This window comes from Amblyomma maculatum, chromosome 9 (assembly GCF_055883805.1).
Source record: "Amblyomma maculatum isolate TAMU_Amacu chromosome 9, ASM5588380v1, whole genome shotgun sequence".
Classification (NCBI taxonomy): domain Eukaryota; kingdom Metazoa; phylum Arthropoda; class Arachnida; order Ixodida; family Ixodidae; genus Amblyomma; species Amblyomma maculatum.
The window spans coordinates 12,294,114-12,317,270 of NC_139352.1; the positions used below are offsets into that span (position 1 = coordinate 12,294,114).

The 23,157-nt window shown below is 44.9% G+C and overlaps 1 protein-coding gene across 1 annotated transcript in view; it reads left to right on the top strand.

The window, feature by feature from the left end:
• Window positions 1–23,157, top strand: part of MED23 (mediator complex subunit 23) — a 49,087-nt gene that overhangs the window by 1,425 nt on the left and 24,505 nt on the right. The window contains exons 4-13 of the mRNA XM_084578147.1: window positions 2,529–2,640; window positions 2,727–2,825; window positions 6,256–6,360; window positions 7,491–7,560; window positions 8,516–8,628; window positions 15,488–15,583; window positions 18,262–18,459; window positions 19,403–19,489; window positions 21,173–21,375; window positions 22,583–22,662. Of these exons, the coding sequence (XP_084434273.1) occupies window positions 2,529–2,640; window positions 2,727–2,825; window positions 6,256–6,360; window positions 7,491–7,560; window positions 8,516–8,628; window positions 15,488–15,583; window positions 18,262–18,459; window positions 19,403–19,489; window positions 21,173–21,375; window positions 22,583–22,662 (1,163 nt within the window). The remainder of the gene's footprint in view (window positions 1–2,528; window positions 2,641–2,726; window positions 2,826–6,255; window positions 6,361–7,490; window positions 7,561–8,515; window positions 8,629–15,487; window positions 15,584–18,261; window positions 18,460–19,402; window positions 19,490–21,172; window positions 21,376–22,582; window positions 22,663–23,157) is intronic.

Below are 23,157 nucleotides of genomic sequence, written 5' to 3' on the forward strand. Positions count from 1 at the left end.
GATCTATTCTAAGCATTGTGCCTGTGCGACATTTTTTGCCAGTGAAGAAATCAGTACTAAAGCAAGTAGTTGCATCACATTCGTGTATGGTTCATGTGACATTCATATCATGCATAAATCAAGAGATAGAGAGAAGTTTAAGTGAATAAATGAAGAAAATCTTAGTCTTATTGAGCAAGTTATTGCCTGTGACAAGGAAGCCTGGCAAGCTCAGACAGTTCTTGAAACTTGATGCATCTCGGTGTGTGTTCAGCGGAATGCGCTGTTTGCATTCGACGCAACGCCAAGGACACGTGAGCTCCTAAGGGTGTGACACAATAGCATTTAACACATACATGAACGAAGTTTTATCACTTCTTTAATTTCTTTTAATTTTTTATTTCTTTCTGTAACAGTTTTATTTTTATACTTAGCATCAGCAAACATTGCCTTTCTATTCTGAGAATTTTGGCACCTTTGAATGCTCCTTTTTGTAATGTTCCATTCTTTTAATTGTTGAAATTTGTTAATTAATCAATTACACGCTATAAATTTTCTCAATTATCATCAACCATTGGCTTCTCATTCTCAGCGTTTTGACATCTTTGAAAGCCCTTTTTCAAAATTTTCAATAATTGGTCAATTACATAAGTTTTCTTTATTACCATTACCAAGCATTGGCTTTTCATTCTGGGCATATTGACGCATTGAATCCCCTTTTTACAATTTTTAAATTTTTTTTTCATTTCTTTAATTCGTCAAATATTACAATGATTTCATTAACTCATCATTGCCTATCACACACAATTCAACCGTCAATCATTACATTCACAAATTATCATGATACAATTTTTTTTACGGAGCCGCCCATTATTTCCGACACGCAGTGCCAACAACTACAACTATGATGCTGACCGCTTTCTGGCTGTATAAGCTGTAGCTTAAATTTAAGAGCACAATGCCAAGCCCCAACTTCTTCAAATGCTTTCAGACAGTGCTTAAGTGGGCTCAAGAATGTGCTGTGGAATGCTGCCAGATGCTGGGTTGGGCTGCGTACCCTTCCTGTGCTTATGTAGGCAAGAGCTTCCTGGCTGTTGTCATGGTGACGGTACCAACGTTGTTTCCCCTGCACAACGGTATAGTGCTCAAGTGAGGCTACTAGTGGCATTTCAGATATCATCTATATCACAAAGCATGCCTCATAAACACAGCACATTGAAAAGTTTATAAAAACAAGCAGCATGATATTTATTGTGCATGATGTGTTTTATTTTGCACCATCAGTGTGAAAAAAAGTATTTGGGGCGGTGTCCAGTTTGATCTTGCATTTGTGAAGAGAAAGAAGTATGCGGGGGACATTTCAGTCAGTGGTATTGCTATGACTGTACGTCTTCGACTTGACTGTCTACGGGCTGTGTTCGCCGCTTATCTTCCTAGTCCTGGTACCATCAAATAAACCCCCCATCCTACATTTGGTGAAGGTGCTGGGTCGTCAGATGATCAACGGCTACGATAGCCCAGCGGTTGACGGCTGCACTGTAGGGAAGCGGCCCGTACAAATCGATACTGACGCGGTCGAAAAGGCGTGTTGGGCAGGGTAGCGGCAGCAACTCTCCAGCAGAACGGTGAGGAGATGCCTTGCGACGTTGACAGGTGAAGCATGAGTGAACATACTTGAGTACAAAGGTGTACACACCTCGCCAGTGGTAGTGCAGCCGGAGACGAGTGTATGTCTTAAAGACGCCCGCGTGACCGGGTTGTGGGTCAGCGTGGAAATAGTCACAGATTTGCGAGTGTAGCTGCTCGGGAATAATGAGCAACCACTTGCGGCCATCTGCGCAGTAATAGTTGCAGCGGTAGAAGGGGTTGTCACGAATGGCGAAGTGGGAAGTATGACGGCGGAGAGCATGCGATGGAGAAGCAGCCATAGGATTGGATAGGAAATCGAGGAGAGAAGTTATCCTAGGATCTCTCCGCTGCGCTGACGGTATGTCATCGGTGTGAAGCGATGACGGGGAATCGTCGGAAGAGGAAAGGCTCGCGACCTTAGCTGTCAGGGGGCAGCGGGAAAGGGCATCGGCGTTGTGACGCTTGTGGTCGGAGCGGTAAACAATGTGGACATCATATTCCTGAAGGCGAAGAGCCTATGTTGCCAGTCTGCCGGACGGGTCTTTCAGTAAAGAACACCAGCAAAGCGCATGGTGGTTTGTCACTACCTCACATGGAATAATACATTGATAATGGAAAAAAATTCACTTCTATTTTTTACGATCTACTAGACGTACCTTTCTACTACTAAAAATGACTTTTCAATAATTTTGAACAGCACTTTGGTCTGAAATCTTCTCTGAGATAATAGAAAGAAAGCCCGAAAAAATTTATTGGAGCATTGAAGTGAACTTTTACAGTGTCGTGAAAACTGAACGGCTGAAAATTTGCCTAATGCAAGGCAGTGGTAATTGACTAGAAAGTAACACTATAGCAAGATATTTCATTTTCACTTACAAGAATAAGTTGTACTATGTGGTTTAATGTACATGGGACTACAGGCCTGTGTGTGATGCTCTACTGGCCACGGACAAGTTCCACTACACGGCTGAAGAGTACTGGTGCCAGTCACTGTGCCTGATCCAGAAGATTGTGTCTGGAATCGACTACAAGGTCTGTGTTTTGCACCATTTTTGGCTTTCTTTCATAACATGCCGTGATCAAAATTTGCTAAGTTACTCCACTGCGATGTCTTTCAGGGTGTCCGGGACCTCCTAAAGACAATTTTTGACAAGGCTCTGTCGATTCCTCCATCAGTCAACATATCATTGATGAGGCAGCTCAATACTCTTAGCAGCGTAAGTTTATTATTTCAGCTTCTTTCTTTTGACAGTGTATTCTGCAACCTGCAAAAGTTGTCGCTTAACAGGCGCTTTGTAGCAATTGCAAACCTTAGGGGGTTATAAATTTTTTTTAGCCCACAATTATGGTAAAACACTTATTTGCAAATTTGTTTCTTTGTAAGCAACACATCTACTTCCGACTCTAATCCTGCCTTGAGTATGCCTTGAAGACAGGCTGTTCAGAACATTGAAGTGGTAACTGCATGAGGCGACATACCTTGGCGATGTGGCGTGCGACACCGACACCATTGCTTGTTACCGCTGTATCTGCATGAAGCAACAGGTCTCGGTGACAGAGTGGTGCATTTTCAGTGTTGCTCTGTTACCGTGGCCCTGTGGCCTCATCATTTGGTAAAGTGGAGTATTGTTATGCCGGTATCTCATTTCTAACGCTGAACAGCATGAAGCACGATAAAAGTACCGGTGAAAATTCTGGTAATGAATCACATTTCTAAGGGAAACAACGCAGTTGTGCTAAACTACATTGCAGTGCAGACTTGCAGCAAGTGTCTTCTGTTCCTTTTGAACATTAATGATATATAGCCACACTAGCTTTTCTTGCTCTTTAATACTCTACCAAGATTTTATTTAACTATCTCGACATGCTCAAATATGCACTGATCAGATGAAGCGAGCATCTGCATGAAAGTGCTTTGCTCAAGCCTGACTAGGAAAACAAACTTTACACACAGAAAAGCCAGAACAAATGTCGTGTACCCCAAAACCCTTTCGCAGTCGGCTGCCTGATGAGCTGCTTCCCAATGACTGGCAGGGCTTTAAGGTGAAAGCCTTTATAGGTTCATGAGTGTGCACAGAAAGTGTCCATCCGCAGAGGGTATCACACTGTCCCTGTCTAAGAATGACGTGATTTATAAGTAAAAAGTATGGTTGTATGAAGTAGAGGGTAAAAAAAAGGTCTCTGTGTGGAAAATTTTCTTGATGTGGATTAATTATTTAATTACAAAAAAGTCAATTTGACGTCGAAATAGCCATGGTGTGCAGATGTCAACACAGCCACGGACGTTGAAATTGTGCAAAATACTTAAAAATAATGCACAATATGTGAAAAAAGTTGTGAAGCTTTAATGTCAGGCCTCGTCATTGTGTTACAGCATCGAAAACAGTCAGTCTAGAGGAAAAGAGTAGTAAAAGAAGAAAAAGAGTAAAAAATCAATGTGACGTTGAAATAGCCATGGACGTCGATATACCGTAAAATTCCAAGCAAGCGCCCTCACCTGTGCAAGCGCCCCCTCCAACTTCACTGAGAATTTCACATTTCCACGCCATCCTGGGAAAGCGGTCCCCGCCTCCACCCTTCTAACACGCCGCACTTACCCGCTCCCTACCCTTAGCACGCACTTCACTCAATCAACACTGCCAGACCTATCCAGCCCAAGAATCCAATCCAATCTCAGCTCTCAAAAACATCACAAACAAAGATGTCACCAGCACTAACGTTAATGATTACCTGGTCAGTTTGCAAACTCCGCTAGGGTTCCGTGGCGAAAAGCGGCCCCTTTCCACTCTCGCTCACTAGGTGGCGCTTCCTCCACTGTTAGCCTGGTCACACGATGTTGCAAATCCAGCGCTCCTTGTTTAATGGCAATTAACGCAGATAATTGCATTTCAGGGGAATATTTCTTAGAGATTGTTCAAGCATTACATTTCAGTAGTAAAAGTAAGGCACTTTATTGAAAGTACAGCAGAATTAGAGTGCAAACTAGGTGGCACTGAAGCTGCGAGAAGGGTCGCATGTGACCGAGATGTGGTTAAGGTTCAGTTGTGTCTCCCTTAGGGTGTCCCTTAGGGGCACATCAACTAAGGTGGGTACGTCCCCTTCTAGCCAATGCAAAAGGAATTCCAGTTAGTGCAGGAAGAATCATCAGAGCAAGGTCACCATGCAAATGCATCTCATTTTGTTTACGATATTCCCCTTGTCGTGTGGTCGCTTCTACATAGGAGAATTAGGGCGCTCTTTTAATGAGCGCGATTTGGCGCAGAACCGATCATGAGCCCCGGCACAGGCAGTATTCTCACCTTGCATTGCAAAAGCTGCGACAGCAAAGGCTATTTACCTTATCTGAAAAAAAAAAAAAAGTGCCTATCGAAGGCAAAAAAAAAAATTGAAGTTATTGAGGCATTCTATAGCGCCAAAGAGGTGACAACTGCGTTAGCTGTTTATCATTATAAAGAGCGATTGAATTCTTAAGGACACATCAGAATACTTCAGCACTTGTAATGCGCACGCGTCTTATCGCTATCCCTGCTTCGAGCACAATGCCATTCGTGCTTGTTCTTTATTTTGTTATTTAGATGATCCTTATATGTCCCTGCTTTCGCGAAATAAATTCACGTGGAACTATGTGGTCTGCATGCATGTTCGTGTATTTTTTCATCTCGTCATCGCGCGGGAATTTTCTGGAGCAAAGAATCGATTAGCCTAATTTCATGCCTTACCCCCCAAAAATTGGCAGTGGCTTAGCTCAGCTATGCCAGGATATACGTAGCGAGAGGTAAGTTTCCATGGCTGAGCTTGTTGTGGTCATGTGTGTTTAGCAATGAGAGTCAGATCCTCTTCTGTTAGTTCCCGTTGGCTGAACTCTTCCATAGGCCTCATCTCGGCGGCTATGCTCCGTCTATTACTCTCGGCAGTCTGGCATCACCGTTTGGCAAGCCGTTCCTCTCTCTGTTCGGTCGTCTCCGCTACTCTTCTGCCTTCTTACTTTTATTCTCTCTTTGCTGTTGCTATGCACTGCTTTTTACACTCTGCCAGCAGCTGCGTTTCGATGGAAGTGAAATGGAGAGACATCCATGTGCTGTGGGATGCCAGTGCACGTTAAAGATCCCCAGGCAAATTACTCCGTAGCCCTCCACTACGGCTCCTCTTTCTCTGTGTCCACTTTCTCTCCTACCTTCGTGGGCAGGTGAACAGTGACAGAACGTTCAGTCAAAAATTGTAGTTTGTAGGCTTTTACACTCCAAAGCCAAGTCTGTGACTGTGAAGCAGAGTGTTTTTAAGAGGCGTTAGAATATCTTTCATTGCCTGGAGTTTGCTTGCATTTCGGTGCCATCTGGATGCAATAGCTCCAAGGCTGAGTTTGAACCTGAGGCTTCAGTTTCATTAGGGGAGTGAACTGTGAGCCTAAGGAGTGCGCATGGCATTCTTGAGATTTCCACAAATTGAAAGGCTGTTGATGGCTGCATCATTCTAGGATGAAGGATGGAATGTGTCAAAGAGGCATAGCAGTTCTCGTGCTCAAGGGAAGGCATGCCTGCCTATTCTTTTATACTGGTGCTGCTTACAACTCTTTGCCACATTGTTGCTTTGTAAATGAGCCCAGTGACTGGAATTGTGTGACTAACTGCTACTGTCTGTGTCAATCAGGTGCTGGAGCACATTTTTGACCGCAGTGGGGCTCTCCTGCCAAGCTACCTTATATTCGATGACGTCCAGAAGAGAATGGCATCTAAGGCAGGCTGGCCACATTGGGTACGTTTTGCACTGTGCGACTTATATTGGAACACAAGTGCCATTGGCACTGTTGTTCATATGCAACTGCCATTTTCAAGTACTTGACCTCTTGTATCAACTTTACACATTTGTTGAGTTACGATGCCATCAGAGCTAGCTCAGTGTTCCACTGAGTTCCGTTGTGAGGAGGCCACCTCATGCTAAAGGAACTGGACATACTGCTCTGTTTGCTTTTTGTACGTGGCCCTTAATCTTGTCTGTTGTCGCATATTGCGCAGTTAATCACAACTGCAGAACCTTGCCATGTCATGCTCATGGTTGTTAAAGGGATCTTGAAAAGATATTTATGTTAATTGTAACCCATCTATAAAGGTTGTATTTGTGAGCGTTTGAGTCAGATTTAAAACCTGAGTGGGCCCTGTAATTTACAAATTATTTTTAAAAGTGGTCCTGATGACTGTTCTCAACCAATTAGGGCAACTCCCTACTGTAAATTTGTAGCTGCCCCCTTCATGTTGATATCAACTGGGCTCTTTTGGGTGCGCCTAAGTGATGAGGGGGAGATGGGTTGTTGTGGAATGTCATGACAAACTTGTTTTTAATTTTACTTGCTTGCCAGCATGCGTTGAGGTGGGGGAGGAAAGGAGAAGTATCATTTTTGATTGCTCTTACCTTTGGTATTAGTGAAGCCAAGTTAAAAAAATTTTCATTACGGAAACGAATGATGGAACACTGATTATTTATGGGCATTTTCTAGTTCTAGTACTATATGGCTTTTAATGGTTTCTTTAAAATAAATCTTGTTACTTTTATTATTGATACTATCTGAACTTTTTCTCTAAAACGAGTTACCATATGAAAGATGCAGATTGAAGAGAACAGTGAACAAAACTTGTGTGAGTGCTCTAGTTTGTTGATGCAGTAATATTGTGGCTTCATGTAGAACATGGTGTGATGATGTAGCTTCATGGTGTGATGAAGGGGTGTGAATTTGGAACCAAAGGGGCTGTGGGGCAGGAGTTAAATAATCCAGGTGCTGATTATTGCAGGATATGCACTTTGCCACATCAGTGCCTCATGAAAATCTTTGTGAAAGTTCTTAACTTAGGTTTTTGCTCTTTCCCTTTTTCTTCCCTTTGGCGCACCAGAAATTTGCCAAACTTGTGTCTGATTTTGTGGACAGCTTTCAACCATGTGCCCAGATGGTGACTATTGTTGGTGAGTAAAAGTGTGCAGTGTTTGGGATGATAGAACTAGTACGCAAGTGATGTTGGATTGCTGTTTTAATTTTTTAACGTTTAGTTTCTTGGTGCAGAATAATATCAACAATGTAAATTGTCCAGACAATGTGCCTTGTTGTAACAGTCTTGCATGTACTCATGGTTAATGTCATACGTCTCCTTGCAGTTTGTCATTCTTTTTGTTGTTTTGCTGCATATGAGCTGTAATCATGTCCTCGTTGGCATACTAATGCAGCATCTACTTTCATTTGGTAACCTGGTTTTTAATTTACACAAGCCTCAAAGCTGGAAACGTTTGTGCCTTTTGGAACGTTTACTTGTTTTCATGGTTTTAGTTGGCAGAATGATGCCACTGGAATCACGCATCTTTAATTTTATTTGTAAACATTGTTGTGCTGATGATTATGGGCTGTTAGTTGAAAACAAAACCCTGTTGAACTCTATGGTTAGGAGCAGTTGAACAGTTATTATGTTTATTCATGCATGCATAAGGGAGGCTAGTAAGCACCTAGTTGAGAGCTCTTGTGAAGTCCTTGTGTCTTGAACCAAATGTAAATAGCCAATAATGGATATATAACAATGGACCTGGCTGTCTGCTCATGTATAAAGTTTTTTCAGAATATGAAGTCATCTGCTGAGTCAAATATTGTTTAGCAAGCTTACTCCTTGCCTGGCATTTGCTCTATAGCGCTGGAGTCATGCATGTTCTGTTGATCTCAGCATTGCCTGCAACACCTTTGTAAAGCAGTGAAAGCCTGATGGTGGTGCAAAATTGTGTGCCTGCTGGCCAATTCAAAACGGTACAAGCCTTAACGACATGCATTGTGATGCATAGCGTTCCTGTAGAGGGAAAGACTTACCGCAGTTGTCACCAGAGTGTTGCCTGTCATCATAAAGCCTAGAACTTCACATGTCTCTACTTGGCTTTCCAGGTCGTTCCAAGCTTCGGCCTGTTGTTGGTCATTCAGGAACGTGCTGCACCGTCTGGAAACTCGATCCCAACACAGCCAAGTTTGCAGTGAAAGGACAGCTACCGTATAGTGCGGTGAGTTCTGAATGCACCCGCGAAATTTAGTCCTGGAATAAAAATACTTGCTGTGCCAAGTTTAGTCTTCACGTGGTTAAAAGTAGAAACATTTCTGGGTTGGTGTTGTCTGCCTTGCTGCTGAGAATGCTTTGTAACAAGCCTTATTTGCTGTATGAAGGTCCATGGTGAAATGAGCGTCTTCATGGCAGCAGAAACATTGAGGAAAATGTCATGCTCGTTTGGATGTCATTTTTGACTAGCCAGCTTCAGGGGTGAGAGCTGTCAACTGCACTGTTGTTGTAATGCTCAGGCACGCCATATTTTTAATGAGAGAACACTTCATGTATGTCCAGTCTCCTTTCTTTCATACACTACATCACCGAAGCATGAAATGAGCCATTCCTAGAAAATTGGAAGCAGTCATCTCTGTGCCTGTGCTGTTCAAGTACAGTGTCTTTGGCTGCCATATTCTCACAACTGAAACCAGCTGTGGGAGTATGGAAGGAGGAGCTATCAATGGGGCAAGCAGCAAGCATAGTCAGTGTAACTACAATACTTGCACAATCCTCACATTCCCAGTTCATATGTGGGAGGTACGTTTCCTACATGGTGCTTGCTCAGCTGTACTGGCACTGCGCTGCATATTTGTTCAATTGGGGAAATTTTTTAAAGGAATGGAGACACTAAATTTCTGTTGCATGTTCTATCTTCATAATGATGCCCACATTAGAAAACATGGCCAGCCACGTGGATTGTGGGAAAATGCGGTGAATAACTTATAAATGAATTGTCTTCTCTCATGCTCTTTTGGTTCCCATTCCAACTGGCAAACAACGGCTGTGACTTCACAGACGATTTGAGGTCACATGAGGCATTAAAAGAATTCTAAGGACAATTAGCATACTCTCTAATGGGAAATTTGAGCGCAGCTATTTAAGCATTTTTGCGATATTGTCACGTGCTTCGGGGCGTCAGGAAAGGAAGAAGAGGCTAGAGAGAAGACGAAGAAACGGAAGACACAGTAGTGTGTGCTGGTGTTCCTTGCGTGACTCGCAGCGTTTTAGACTACTAATAAACACCCCCGTTACGTACTGAGTACGTAACAGTTGTGGTGGAGTTTGCGGTGTAGATCAACACGGATCCCCGTTGTCTTCGACGAAGCCGCCGGCTCGCTGGTTTGCCACCCCTACCATCTAACATGGCTCAAGACGGCGACGCTGACCGAACAACACCTGCGGTGAGCAACTGGCAGCACTACCGCGAGCCGCGCACATTTGGTGGAAAACCTGACGAGGACGTCGACGAGTGGCTAACCAACTACGAGCGGGTGAGCCGGTACAATTGTTGGGACGCGACTGTTAAACTAGCGAGCGTAGTGTTCTTCTTGGAAGGCACTGCCCTAGTTTGGTTTGATAATCATGAAGACTCGCTTACCAGCTGGGATTGTTTCACAGAAGAGATAAAGGACTGCTTTGGCGACGGATCCGCGAAGAAGAAACGCGCAGAACAAACGTAGATGCAGCGGGCCCAGGTACCTGGCGAGACATGCACCGCATATATCGAGGATATTGTGAAATTATGCAAGGTGGTAAACCCTCGGATGTCCGAGGAAGATAAAGTGGGGCACTTGCTTAAAGGTATCGCTGTAGATGTCTATAATTTTCTTATCAGCAAAGACAATTTGAACTCTACAGCTGACTTCATCAGGCACTGCCGCACTTTCGAAACCTTGAAGTTGCGCCGTATCACTCCTAAATTTGGGCGACTGGCCAACGTCACATCTGTTGCGAGCGTTGATGTCAGTGCTCCGGAGTCCATGGCTGATCTGATACGCCGGATTGTGCGGGAAGAATTGTTGCGTGACAAAGACTCTGCGTGCCGGGACGAACACCAGTATGACGGTTGCGCGCTGCAAGCAGAACCCGCGACCCCATCAACTTCCTGGATTCCGGCTTTAAATGCATCACGCTTTGGCGGGGGCAGACAACAGAACGATTTAAGCACTTCTCAGCCACGGATGGGCCGAAGAACCACCTACACACGCCAGGTGGTTCGTCAGCAATACCGTCCCGATTACTACCGCCAACCAGAACCAGTTTCCGCCCGCATTTACTCGGACCGGTGGCGCCAGCAACCCGTGTGGTATAGCTGTGGCATGACCGGACACATCTCCCGGTATTGCCGTGGGCGGGGCCTACTACCACAAGATCATCGACCGCTGCCCAACGTTTCTAATCATTTCGACACTGAATTTCATCCGACACAGACTCTGGATACATACCGCACGGCACAGATGCGAAATGGATCGCCTGCTTCGAACCGCAGCTTGACGCCGCCAACCCAAAGACAGCGACAATCTCCGTCTCCTCGGCGCCGTTCTTCCCCTTCGGGAAACTAGAAGACGCGGCCGATGGGGGTGAGGTCGCCGGAAAATCAACGTTCCCAATACCTCTGCCTGTGTTTATGTTAAAGAACAAACTCGAAGTATCCATTGACGGCATCCCCACCATGGCACTAATTGACACTGGCGCAACAGTCTCTGTTATGAGTTTAGCATTCAAGAATCGATTAGGACATAAAGTGATGTTTAGCGTGAATCAAGCTGTGGTATTCCGTGGTGTTGGCGGTGAATCATTGGTGCCTTTGGGTGTGTGCTATGCGAAAGTTGTGATTGGTGGCCAAGCGTTTCGAACCGAATTCACAGTGTTGCCTCGTTCCACGCATGAAGTAATTCTAGGTATAGACTTTTTGCAACAGTGTGGTGCAACGTTAGACTGCCGTAGTGGACAGATCTCGCTTAATACTGCGTTGATGTCGGCCCTTGTAGAAACCTCGTCGCTCGATTTAGGAGCGTTTTCTGTGTCTGAAGATACAGTTGTACCTGCGATGTCCGGAGAATTCATTCAAGTTATTTCATCTACGAATTTGAGCGAGAATTTCGACGCCGTAGTGGAACCTACAACGCTGGCCTGCGCAAAGAAGAGTGTCTTGGTGCCTCGTTGCATAGTTTCAGTCACCAGAGGCCACACCTTGCTGTGGACTGTAAACTATTCAGACGAGCCAGCCATCTTGCCTCGTGGCATGAGGCTCGCTCATTACGAGGAAGGTGTGTCGAATTACGTGGCGGCACTAAGTAACCATGCTCCTGAAGAGAAAACATCTCATTTTTCAGAGTCTCGAATCCAGGCAATGATAAACACAGCGTTGGGAGCACAGGAGCGCCGAATTTTGACAGACCTGCTCTCCAAGCATGTTTCGGTTTTCGACTTCGCCAGAGATCATCAGCCACCGATTCCAAATTCTCGCATCCATCATTCGATTGATACTGGAATTTCTCGCCCGATCAGACAGAAGCCCTATCGTGTGTCTCCGGCCGAACGTCAGCTTATTGACGATCAAGTTCATGACATGCTCCAACGTGGCGTTATCCAGGAATCTTCAAGTCCTTGGGCGGCTCCAGTTATTCTCGTTAAAAAGAAAGACAACACATGGCGTTTCTGTGTGGACTATCGTCGCCTTAACGCCGTCACCAAAAAAGATGTATATCCACTTCCACGTATTGACGATGCAATCGACTGTCTTCATTCGGCGTCATACTTCTCCTCGGTAGACTTGAGATCGGGGTACTGGCAGATACCGATGAACCCAAGTGACAAAGAAAAGACGGCATTTGTGACCCCCAATGGTCTGTATGAGTTCAACGTAATGCCCTTTGGATTGTGCAATGCGCCTGCCACGTTCGAACGATTCATGGACACCATTCTGCGCGGACTCAAGTGGAAAATTTGTTTGTGCTATTTGGACGACGTTGTGATCTTCGGCAAGACCTTTCAGGAACACAATAGCCGCCTCGCCATCGTTCTCGATTGCATTGAGAGAGCAGGCCTCGTCCTCAACTCTAAGAAGTGCCACTTTGGCGAACGCCAAACAATTGTTCTTGGTTACTTGGTCGATAAGGATGGTGTTCGGCCGGATCCTCAGAAGATTGCGGCTGTAACCAGCTTTACAGCACCGAAATCAGTGAAGCAGCTTCGGAGCTTTTTAGGACTGTGTTCCTATTTTCGTCGTTTTGTGCCCAGATTCGCTGACATCGCATACCCGCTCACGTGCCTTTTGCACAAAGATGCACCGTTCAATTGGACTACTGACTGCGACTCTGCCTTCCGCCACCTCAAATTCCTTCTGACATCAGGACCTATCCTACGTCACTTCTGTCCTTCTGCCCCCATCGAGGTTCACACCGACGCTAGTGGCGTAGGCGTTGGTGCTGTGCTCATCCAGCGTCATGGCACCGATCAGCACGTGATAGCTTATGCTAGTCGTTCGTTGAGCAAGGCGGAGCGCAACTACACCGTTACTGAACAAGAGTGCCTCGCAGTGGTTTTTGCGGTGCAACGATTCCGTTCCTACCTATATGGCAATGTTTTTACCATCGTCACTGACCACCATTCGCTCTGTTGGCTCGTAAATCTTCGTGACCCTTGCGGCCGGCTCGCTCGATGGGCATTGCGGTTGCAAGAGTTTAACTTCACTGTGGCATACAAAAGCGGCCGCCAACATGCTGACGCTGACTGTCTGTCACGCTTGCCGCTTTCATCAACTGGTAGTGATGATGACAACTTTGATGACTACCTGGCGCCTATCTCGGCAACGTTTCCTGACCCTCAACTGTTCCAGACAGAACAACGCAACGATCAGACTTTGGCACCGCTCTTCTCTGCCGCTCATGGTTCAAGAGATGCGCGTTTCTGCGTTCGTGCCGGCCTACTTTACAAGAAGAATTTCAACCCCGGAGGTGCACGTTTTCTCCTCGTCGTGCCGGAAAACCTCCGCATTCCCGTTCTTGAAATGATGCACGACTATACCACGTCGGGCCACTTGGGTGTCGCCCGGACCCTTCATCGCACACAGGAACGTTTTTACTGGTCGAAAATGCGTCAAGTCATTCAGCGCTATGTAGCCAGTTGTGTCAAGTGCCAGCAGTACAAGCTCCCTACTTCCCGTCCGCCTGGACCGCTGCACCCTATTGCGCCTCCGACCACACCCTTTGAGCAGGTGGGCATCGACCTCTTGGGTCCTTTTCCGCGATCTTCTAACGGTAACCGGTGGATAGTGGTATGTGTTGACCATCTCACTCGATATTCAGAAACAGCCGCAATACCCTCAGCCACTGCTTACGAAGTATCCCTATTTCTTCTGCGATTTCTCGTCCTGCGCCATGGCCCTCCTCGAGTTCTGATCAGTGACCGTGGGCGCCAATTTACTGCTGAAGTTATTGAAGAACTCCTTCGTCTATGCACCTGCGATTACCGTCATACAACGCCGTATCACCCGCAATCGAATGGACTTGTTGAACGGACCAACCGCACTCTGACCACTATGTTGGCGATGTACGTGGACTCTGAGCACAAGAACTGGGATGAAATCCTCCCTTTTATTACATTCGCTTATAACACTGCACAGCATGAGACGACTGGCTACAGTCCGTTTTACCTCCTGTATGCTCGAGTTCCCCGCAGTAGTCTTGATACCATCCTTCCTTTCTCCCCCTCCACAACGAGCCTTCTATCGCCACTACTTTATGTCGAGCCGAAGAAGCTCGCCGCGTTGCCCGCCTTCGCATCCTGGACTCACAGGAACGTTCGAAGGAGCGTTATGACAACCGACACCCACATGTCTGTTATGTGCCCGGTGATTTAGTGTTGCTGTGGACGCCGCTGCGCAAGCGTGGTTTAGCCCAGAAGCTGCTGTTTCGTTATAGCGGCCCTTTTGTCGTTTTGGAGCGCCTGAGTGACGTGAATTATGTAATTTCACGCCACACCGAAAGTGGCCGATGCTCACGCCGGACCCAGGTGGTGCATGTCGCTCGACTAAAAAGGTTCCATCCCCGGCACCTTTCTTAAACTGCTTGTCCTGGTGCCTCATCTGCGAGGGGGGAAGTGTCACGTGCTTCGGGGCGTCAGGAAAGGAAGAAGAGGCTAGAGAGAAGACGAAGAAACGGAAGACACAGTAGTGTGTGCTGGTGTTCCTTGCGTGACTCGCAGCGTTTTAGACTACTAATAAACACCCCCGTTACGTACTGAGTACGTAACAATATATTGAGGCAAAGAATTTGAGATATGGGTGTATGTATGCACAAAGCACTCCTTATTTTTTTTTGTGACCCAAAGAGTATTTCTTAGAGAAAGAGAAATAAGAGCCACGAGCGAGCAGCGCAGAGCTCTGACTCTTTTTTCTCTTTGGCTCGTGACACTTTTTCGCTTGGTTACACTGGTAATGGCACCAATGGATACGCGGCTCAGCTGCTGAATAGGCTCGTAAGAGCTGCACTTTAACGTTTTATTATGTCTCTGCCTTGTTTATTTTAACTCACCAGCTTTACAAACACCTCTGCAAGAGTTGGAACATTTTTGTCATTGCTCACTCAACCTCCATACGTCTTTGGCACCACAGCCATTGTTCAGTGGTTGAAGCAGAAAATGGCGCAGGAAGATATTGAGTTACAAATTATTTGGCTGGCTTATATGAATTCCGTTTTGTAGCCCACATGCTTTATTGTCTCGTATGCTATTCTGAAGAAAAAATGCATTCAGAAGTTTTGTGTGTCGACTCTGTTGAGGAATTCAGTTATCGAAATATAAATTACTGCCCACGAGAATGTGACAAACATCAGTGAATTGGGGAGGGGTGAGGTCTTTGTGCTGGGGCTCTAAAATAGTGACAAAGGGCAGTGATTTTATGCATTCAGTCATTAGTGGAGCTGAGTACAGATAAGCTAAATATGAAAAATGCAGAATATTGTCACTGGCCAGAATGCAGCTGTCATGCTTGCCTGGTTGTCATTATGTCTACTATGTCCAAACTGCTTTTTCGACAGGAGGTGCAACAGCCGCAGACGGAGCTGCTGCGGTATGTGCTGGAGCAGCCATACTCGCGGGAGATGGTCTGCAGCATGCTGGGACTCACGAAGCAGGTGAGGTTCTCCTGTTCTGATGACCGCCCTGGAGTTCTTTGTCCGTCCTGTGTTCTCTCTCTCTCTCTCCCTGTTATGACAGGCGCAAGTCAGCAGTGTAAAAAAAATTTTTTTTCTAAGCTTTCTCTCCCCAGTGACCTGCCTAAGTGAGCAATGTACTACCTCCTATCAAAATTATTTTTCTGCCATTTTCTGTGAGTTTTATACCACTATATCACCAATGTGAACCATGCCATTAACCTACAATAATGACATTGCGAAATTCGCACATGCATTACAAGGGGACTGTTGCACTGGAAATATGGCAAAGCTTTTAACACTAGCACACTGGTGGCATGCGGTAGACACCCCTCCTGTTCACCCGATAGTGCCACATATCGGCAAACTGAGTGCACGCCTGCTGCTTCAGAGCTGACCAGCATGTGCACATTTTGAAAAATTCACTCACTTACTCTGTTGCTATGACTTAAGACAATCGGGCCGAGACAAATGGGACCTTCTTTATGCACTGCATCTATGTGCACTCTGGCATCATTTTACATTTTCCTCGTCATTTGTGGGGACTTGGACGTCAACACTGAGCTATCACAGTGGTTACCGGAGCTTTAGAGCACTGTATTAGAACCTCTCGACATCATGATTGTACTCAGCTCTGTCTGTCCATGAGAATAGTTGCATGTGCAGACTATATCTGTGCATGATATGTCATTGTGACCTACATGAATTACTATGTGTCTGACCTCAGCTTCTGCATGCATTTACTCGTCGTTCTGGGTAACAGCAGCAGGAAACACACGCATGAATAAAAGCAAATTTCCTCAAAGCCCGTTGTTTGTTTGTGGCCACAAAACATGAACTCGTATCACTACACATGCATTCCTGTAGCGAATAGTCTAGGCACAGCCCGGATTAGACCACTTCATTTTGCCTTGCCAATTGTCATTATGTGTTGCGCTTACAAATATGGTAGCTTTTGGAAGAACATTTTTTTTTCCCATTTAAAATTTTTTTTATTATGCTTTTCTATCTCATTTTTGCTTTATGCTTTGGATTTTTTTTTTCTTCTGCTGCGTGTGTCTGTATCATAGACAGCCTAGTCTAGTCATCCTGTGTGTGTCGTGTAATCCCCCTCCCCTATAGATAGACGCCCCGCTGTTGAGTAATGGTCTTCACTCATTCCTCGTCCAAACGCGGGTAAGTCTTTGCTCTTCATTCGACCTGCCTAAGGTCAGCACAGGAATGTGTGTTTTTCAGCGCCCTCGCATGGACTGTGTGTTCTCATTCTTATTTGTGGGGGATATGTGAGTACGTATAACATTGCAGTTGTCCAAGTGCTTTGCTGCATTCTCTGAATGCATTGCCAGTACTCATGTAGAGCATAACACTGTGGATATTCGTTATTGGGTAATTGTGAATCATTTTTGGGCATTTTGCTACCTAGCACTGGCCTTTTTTGATGAAACCACTATTGGAATTACATGTAACTCGAGAGAAATGGTGCTTAGGTTCCTTGAATTAGTCCTAGAGGTTTGCCCTATTGCAAATGTGCACAACAGATTATGAAATAATTTTAAAGTACGAAACACTGCCTTTTATGTCTTTCGCTCAGCACAGATTCAGTGCTGAATGGTGCACTTTGCATGAGTAAGTAAACTTATTGATTGGTGTGATAAAGTAGAACATTGTTAATTCTAAGCTTGCTGGACAATGTAAAAATTCCAACTACAGTTTTAAATTACCTGGAATTGAAACAAAATGGAAAAGGTGAGTGCGCAACATTGTTAATCTGATTGCAGCAATTGACCTTTGCTACCTCTGAACAAAGCAAGGCTGCAGTCTATGTTTAACAAATAATTTTTCTTACACAGGGAGATGTGTCTGCCTGAAATTCGCTCACAGTAGTTCTGATGTCCGCAGTACGCAGTTGCACTTCTGTCGATGTAGCTCAGTTATTGGCAAAGCTGTGTGCCATTTGCTGGCGCTTTTATCCTCCAATGTGCTATGCAAGCGAGGGCGGTGGCACAGTGTAGCTTGAGATGCATTGCTCGCAGCTGTCGGTTGGAAAGGAGTGGTGGGAGAAGTTGTATGCACAGTCCATCTGGCAATTCTAGATGTGCCTGTGTGTGGTATGGGGCATTCTATATGGGCAAGCTCAGCACAACATGCGTGATGCATGAACTAGATACCATGCTCTGTGTTGGCATGGAGCAGTCTCAGTACATAACACTGCCATGGACTGCAGAGGGTTGCTTTCGCGAGTGCGGTGTCATTGTGCCGCTTGGAAATTCAGAGTGCTGTCATTTTTTTGGGCAGTGGCGTGTAAAGTGCTGAAGGGTCCTAGTAGGCCTTGCACGGTGCAACACTTGATTACGGGTTGAATTCGGCTGTTCCCTAGTTTGTGGCGATTCCGACTGTTCTCACATATTGTGAAAAGTCTTCGAATTAGCCGAGTTGGTGCATGCTGGCAGCTCAGGCTACCTGGTGAAGTTTTATGTGGGGGAGAGCTGAAACATCTATGAATAATCCAGGATCTCAAATTAACTGAGTTTAAATTACTAAGGTTTTAATGTACACTACTGTAATGGCAATGAGGTGTGTTAGTACTAGCTGAACCAAGCTCAGAGTAACTGCCAGAGGCATGTGACTTCAAGTGCCCCCCGGTTGAACTCCATGTGCAGCAGAAGCAGCGGTGCCCAGTGCTGGAGCAGGAGCTGGTTGCCCTGGTGGTACGGGCCATGGAGAAGTCTGAGCAGGAGGGGGGCTCAGAGGAGGAGCCCATCGAGCTCTTTTGGCAGAACCTGTCCAGCCAGCTCATCTACTTTGTGCTCTTCCAGTATGCCAACTTCCCACACATGGTGCTGGCCCTGCACGACCAGGCAAGCCCTTCCTTTATTCAGGCTCACTGCACGAAGCAAGAAAATACTTGTTGAACTCGTTGCCGGAGGTTAGCTCTAGGTTGTCTTGTATTGATAGTGCACTGCGCATTGTATAATGGCAAAGAGATTGCTCTAATCGAAATTAGCTCTTGTTAGCTAGTGGACTGCGAGAAATGAAATACAGGTGTCTCCTCTAAAACATGTTTTGGCACCAGTTTTCTATGTGGATACCAGAGGTCGCACATGCAGCCATTCATCTCAAGAAAGGTGGCAACCCATTATTTTTGGTTCAGCTTCGTGAGTTTTGAAAATGACTGGTGGGAAAAGTTCTAAATAAATCTTTCACAGCAATAAAAGGGCCTTTTCCGCTGGACAAATATCAACGTATCCAGTGAAAGACAGAGAATAAACCTTTACTGAGGGTAGTTATTGGATGGAATTGTCGTCAGAGCACCTTTAATGGTGTCATTAAATATTGGGGATTGAGAACTGTTCCAAGATTCTGGACTCAATAAGGAGGCGCCTGAGGTCAGGGACTCTGAATTGTTCGGAAGGAAAGAAGCTGCTTTTTGGTGGTTGTTATGAAACAACGAGCTGGCAATTGTGTTGAGGCAAAAAGAAAGAAGTATAGAAGGGTAAGCAAAGGAGGAGGAGCACCTGATTCAGTGAATTACATAGCTAAGGTCAAGCAATATCTTAATGAGCAATAGACATTCTGTATGTTTTGTGCACCTTGTTGCCCAGCTCCTCATGGGCTGAGCATCTGAAGAGTGCTTTAAAGCCTTATCCCCTGCACAGAGCTACTTGCAGACAGTTGCACACTATGACTGTGATACATGCTGGAGCACATAGGCATCAGTTAATAGGCTTGGCCTTTTGACCGTACTCTCCTGCAAAAGTTTTACTAAATGCATTGCCCGTCACATTCTCTTTGTGCTTGCAGCTGGTTGGCCGGAACTTGCGCAAGGGCAGGGACCACCTCATGTGGGTGCTGCTGCAGTTCATCTCTGGCAGCATCACCAAGAACCCAGTGAGTTTTTGGTGCGGTTTAAGGCAGGCTTCAAAGTGTCAGCAGAAGGGTTGGGGCCTGCTGCAAGTGTGGATCCCTCCAGTGTGGAAGAAAATCAAGTTTGAGCATGCAATTAATTATTACTCTAGAATTACCATGTGACAAGCACACTTGTTTCGTTTCCTAACTAGTTTTTCCTCTTGGCTTGTATAATATCCAGAAGCGGTGTTGAAATATTTATTTTGTACAAACTGGTGTTTTTCCTTTTTATATTAGACGAGCTTATAACGTTCCTTGTGGCTTTCCAGTTTTAAATTGATTCTGCTCAAGGGATGAATTATTTGCTTTCTATGTATTTATTCGAGGATGCTAGTGAGTTTGTACCAAATTGTGCATACAGTGACATTTATTGGTAACCTTGGGAATAACTACTAATAGTATCTACAAATTAAACTAATGCGTTGAATCAAGATTTTTGCCTGGGCTAGTTGTTTCATAGCTATAAGGTGAAAGAACAGTGTGCTGTACTGTGTTTGCATGTTCCTTCGCCCTCGTTTGTTTTGCGCTGTTCTTTCGCCTTATATATTAAACGACTGGAGCAACGGCAAGTTTGAAATCTACAATTACGGACATAAGTAAACGGAGCGCACTTTTTTGTTTCAATTGCAATTACGCCTTCTCTATCAAGTACACAGAAACATCACTTGTCCAAAAGGTAGCGCACTAGCGTCTGCTACCTGCCTGCACATGCCATAGGTGCCAGTTTCATTTAGACAGCTTGTCATAATGTTAGAAGGCAACAGCGTGTACATACTCCCAGCACAACTACACTGAAACAACACATGTGGGAAAACTGTAAGTGGTGCTTTTTTTCAAGTTGAGATAGTTGCTCTGGCTTCCACTCATGTGCACGTGCACAGAGCACAGCAAGGTCCTGAAGGCTTCAATTTTGTGTGCTAAACGTTGTTGATGGTAAATGCACATTTCAGAACAGGCCATCAGTTGTGCTTAGTAGGTTTCCATGTGTGGTGTGAGGGGCATAGTGCCTGCAACGGCTAAAATGCCACTCTACCCTTTCCACTGCCTGTCTTTTGTTTTCTTTCTTTCTCTTTCTTTTTTTTTTTTTTTTTTTTTTTTTTTTTGCATCGCCATTTTGAGTTGGTCATTGAGGCCACTGAGATGCCAAACCTGTTGCTGCTTCCTTTCCACATTACTGCTGGCAGTCACAACTCGTGAAATCATTTGGTTCCCAGTGGCAGCAAAGGGTGTTCAGAACACTTGAAATCGTGCGCATTGTTCATTCTTAATGAAGTATATTTATACATTATGAGACTTGCAGAGATATTTCTTTTTTTTTTTTATTAGATTTGTGCTTGTTGCGTGTTCTCATCACTGTTAGCCTTGGAGAGCCCATGCAGCTTTCGAGAAGGTATTGAGGGATGAAACGTGTCTTAAATTCGATCCCTTTCTACTTGGCATCCATGCACAACAGACTATGCAAAGGAGCAGCTCCTCAAGAAATGCTCGAAATTTAATTAATATTGATGTAGTCAAATTGTTTGCTGCGAACGGCCACAGTGTGAAGTGTGATTGGTTCCAAAGTAAAGGAAATCAAAGCTGCCCATGGAGCAGCCCAGTTTGAGAGCCTGTAGTACCGTGGTCTGCTGCTGTTAAACACCTGGACTTCACATTGTGTGTAAACAGCTCAACGACTTCCTGCCCGTGATGAAGCTGTACGACCTGCTGTACCCGGAGAAGGATCCCCTGCCTTTCCCAGATGTGACCAAGCCGCACTGCACGCGTGCACTGGCCATCACCTCCATCTGGGTGCACCTGACGCGCAAAGCCCAGTTGGAGAAAGTGCGGCTGCAGAGGCCCCTGCCCCACGCTCTGTCCACACACCTCGAGTGAGAAGGAGCTCTTGGCTGCTTCCCCATTGCCACTGGGGCTTGGGCGGTTGATGCTGTCTAGTGGTTGCACATCCCGCCACCAGGGCTTTTACGAGCGAGAACTTTAAAGGGACGCAGAGGACAGAGCCAAGTCAGCCCGCATAAACAGATTTTTATGTTCTGCTTATGCAAACATTGCATTTATTGAAAAGGGAGCTTTTTAAGTTAAAAGGTCAAAAAATGGATTGCAGGTATATTGCCACTACCAGCTGTTTTTGAAACTGTGCAGTGTGTCAACTTTCTTTTTGGGCGCACGTCTCTGAGGCTAGGTTGCTCTGCCATTCTCTTTCTGACAGTGATCATGGAGCCCTCTCCTGTTTTGATGAATCAAATTTGTACTAAGGCATGGAAGAACTTTTAAAGCCAGTTTCCCCCTTAGTCATAAATATCTTTTTTACTGCTGAAAAAGCATCAAAATAGCCAGAAAGAGTCATACAATTCTACCAATTTATATCAAGAGCAGAAATTGAAAAAAAGTCAACTGAGCAACAAATATGAAACATTCAGTGAACTGAGCAACAAATATGAAACATTCAGTAAACAAGCATTTTTCTGTGCTGATTGGAAATGTGCCATTTAATTTTATGAAAAGTAAGTTTTCGCACACTTACATAGTACTTTATGCAGGTTTCTGCAATGACATTTTATTTATGAAATTTCACTGCAGGAAACTTTCTAAAAATGCATGCCATTGGTCTCCCTTGGCATCAGGTGTCATCCAACCGACTATGGGTTCATTTTAGAGTTTGTATCCCTGTTTTTTTATGGCAACATCAAGAACCTTCAAACTCAATTTTTACAGATGCCTCGATATTTGATTGAAGTTTGTGTATAATTCAAAAGGCATATAGTTGCCATCTACAAGTGCTGTTCACAGCGTCTAGTCTTCCTTTGGAATACTGAGAACTAGATCTCAGTTTCGAAATCACAGTGTCTGCTGTTTTATTGAGGAAAATGCACTGTACTGATGCACTGTAACGTGAAAGCAATACTTTATGCCTTTCCGGATGGTTCACCAACCTGACAGGTGCAGTGTGCCGAAATGTAGTGAAGCTCACTTGCATTGGATACAAAAGCTTATTAAGTTGAAAAGGTCATTCAAGGGTTACCATAGTTTATATGGAAATGATGTTTAATAAGTAGAGCTGTTGTATCTTGGTTGCAGGTACCTCCAGCAGCCCTTTGTGAACCAGTCTACACTCAGCTTTGGGAACGACTACTGGATATCCCTTCTCTGCAATGCCTGTGAGTTATTGATGCTGTTTTTTGATGTTCGCTCTGGTGTCATATACTTGCAGTTAGTGAACACTGCATGTACATGAGCTTTGCAGTCCTTCAAATGTTCTTCTCCAATCTTTATTTTAGGCGTTCGTATTATCTAGCGTGCCATTTTTAAAACTTAGTATCGAAACAGCGGAAGAAGATGTATGACATAAAGCACGAGCTCTTGTAATTTTCTAATTGAGTCACATAGGGGCATTAGGTTTTTCGAATCTTAAGCACCCTCTCTCAGTTTAGGCATGTGGTCATGAAAAAAGGGGTTGCTTAGAATCAAGTACATAAGCTTATGTAAACTATGTCTGAGTTTTTGGGAAGCAGGAACATAAATTTATGACAGTGTTTATTCGTTTTGTGGGCACTGTATGTAAACTTTCAAGCATAGTTCCCAAGAAGCTGCTTTCTGGTTCAGTCTCATCGGGTTACTCGGAATTGCAAGGGTGGCCAGTTAAGTTGTGGTAC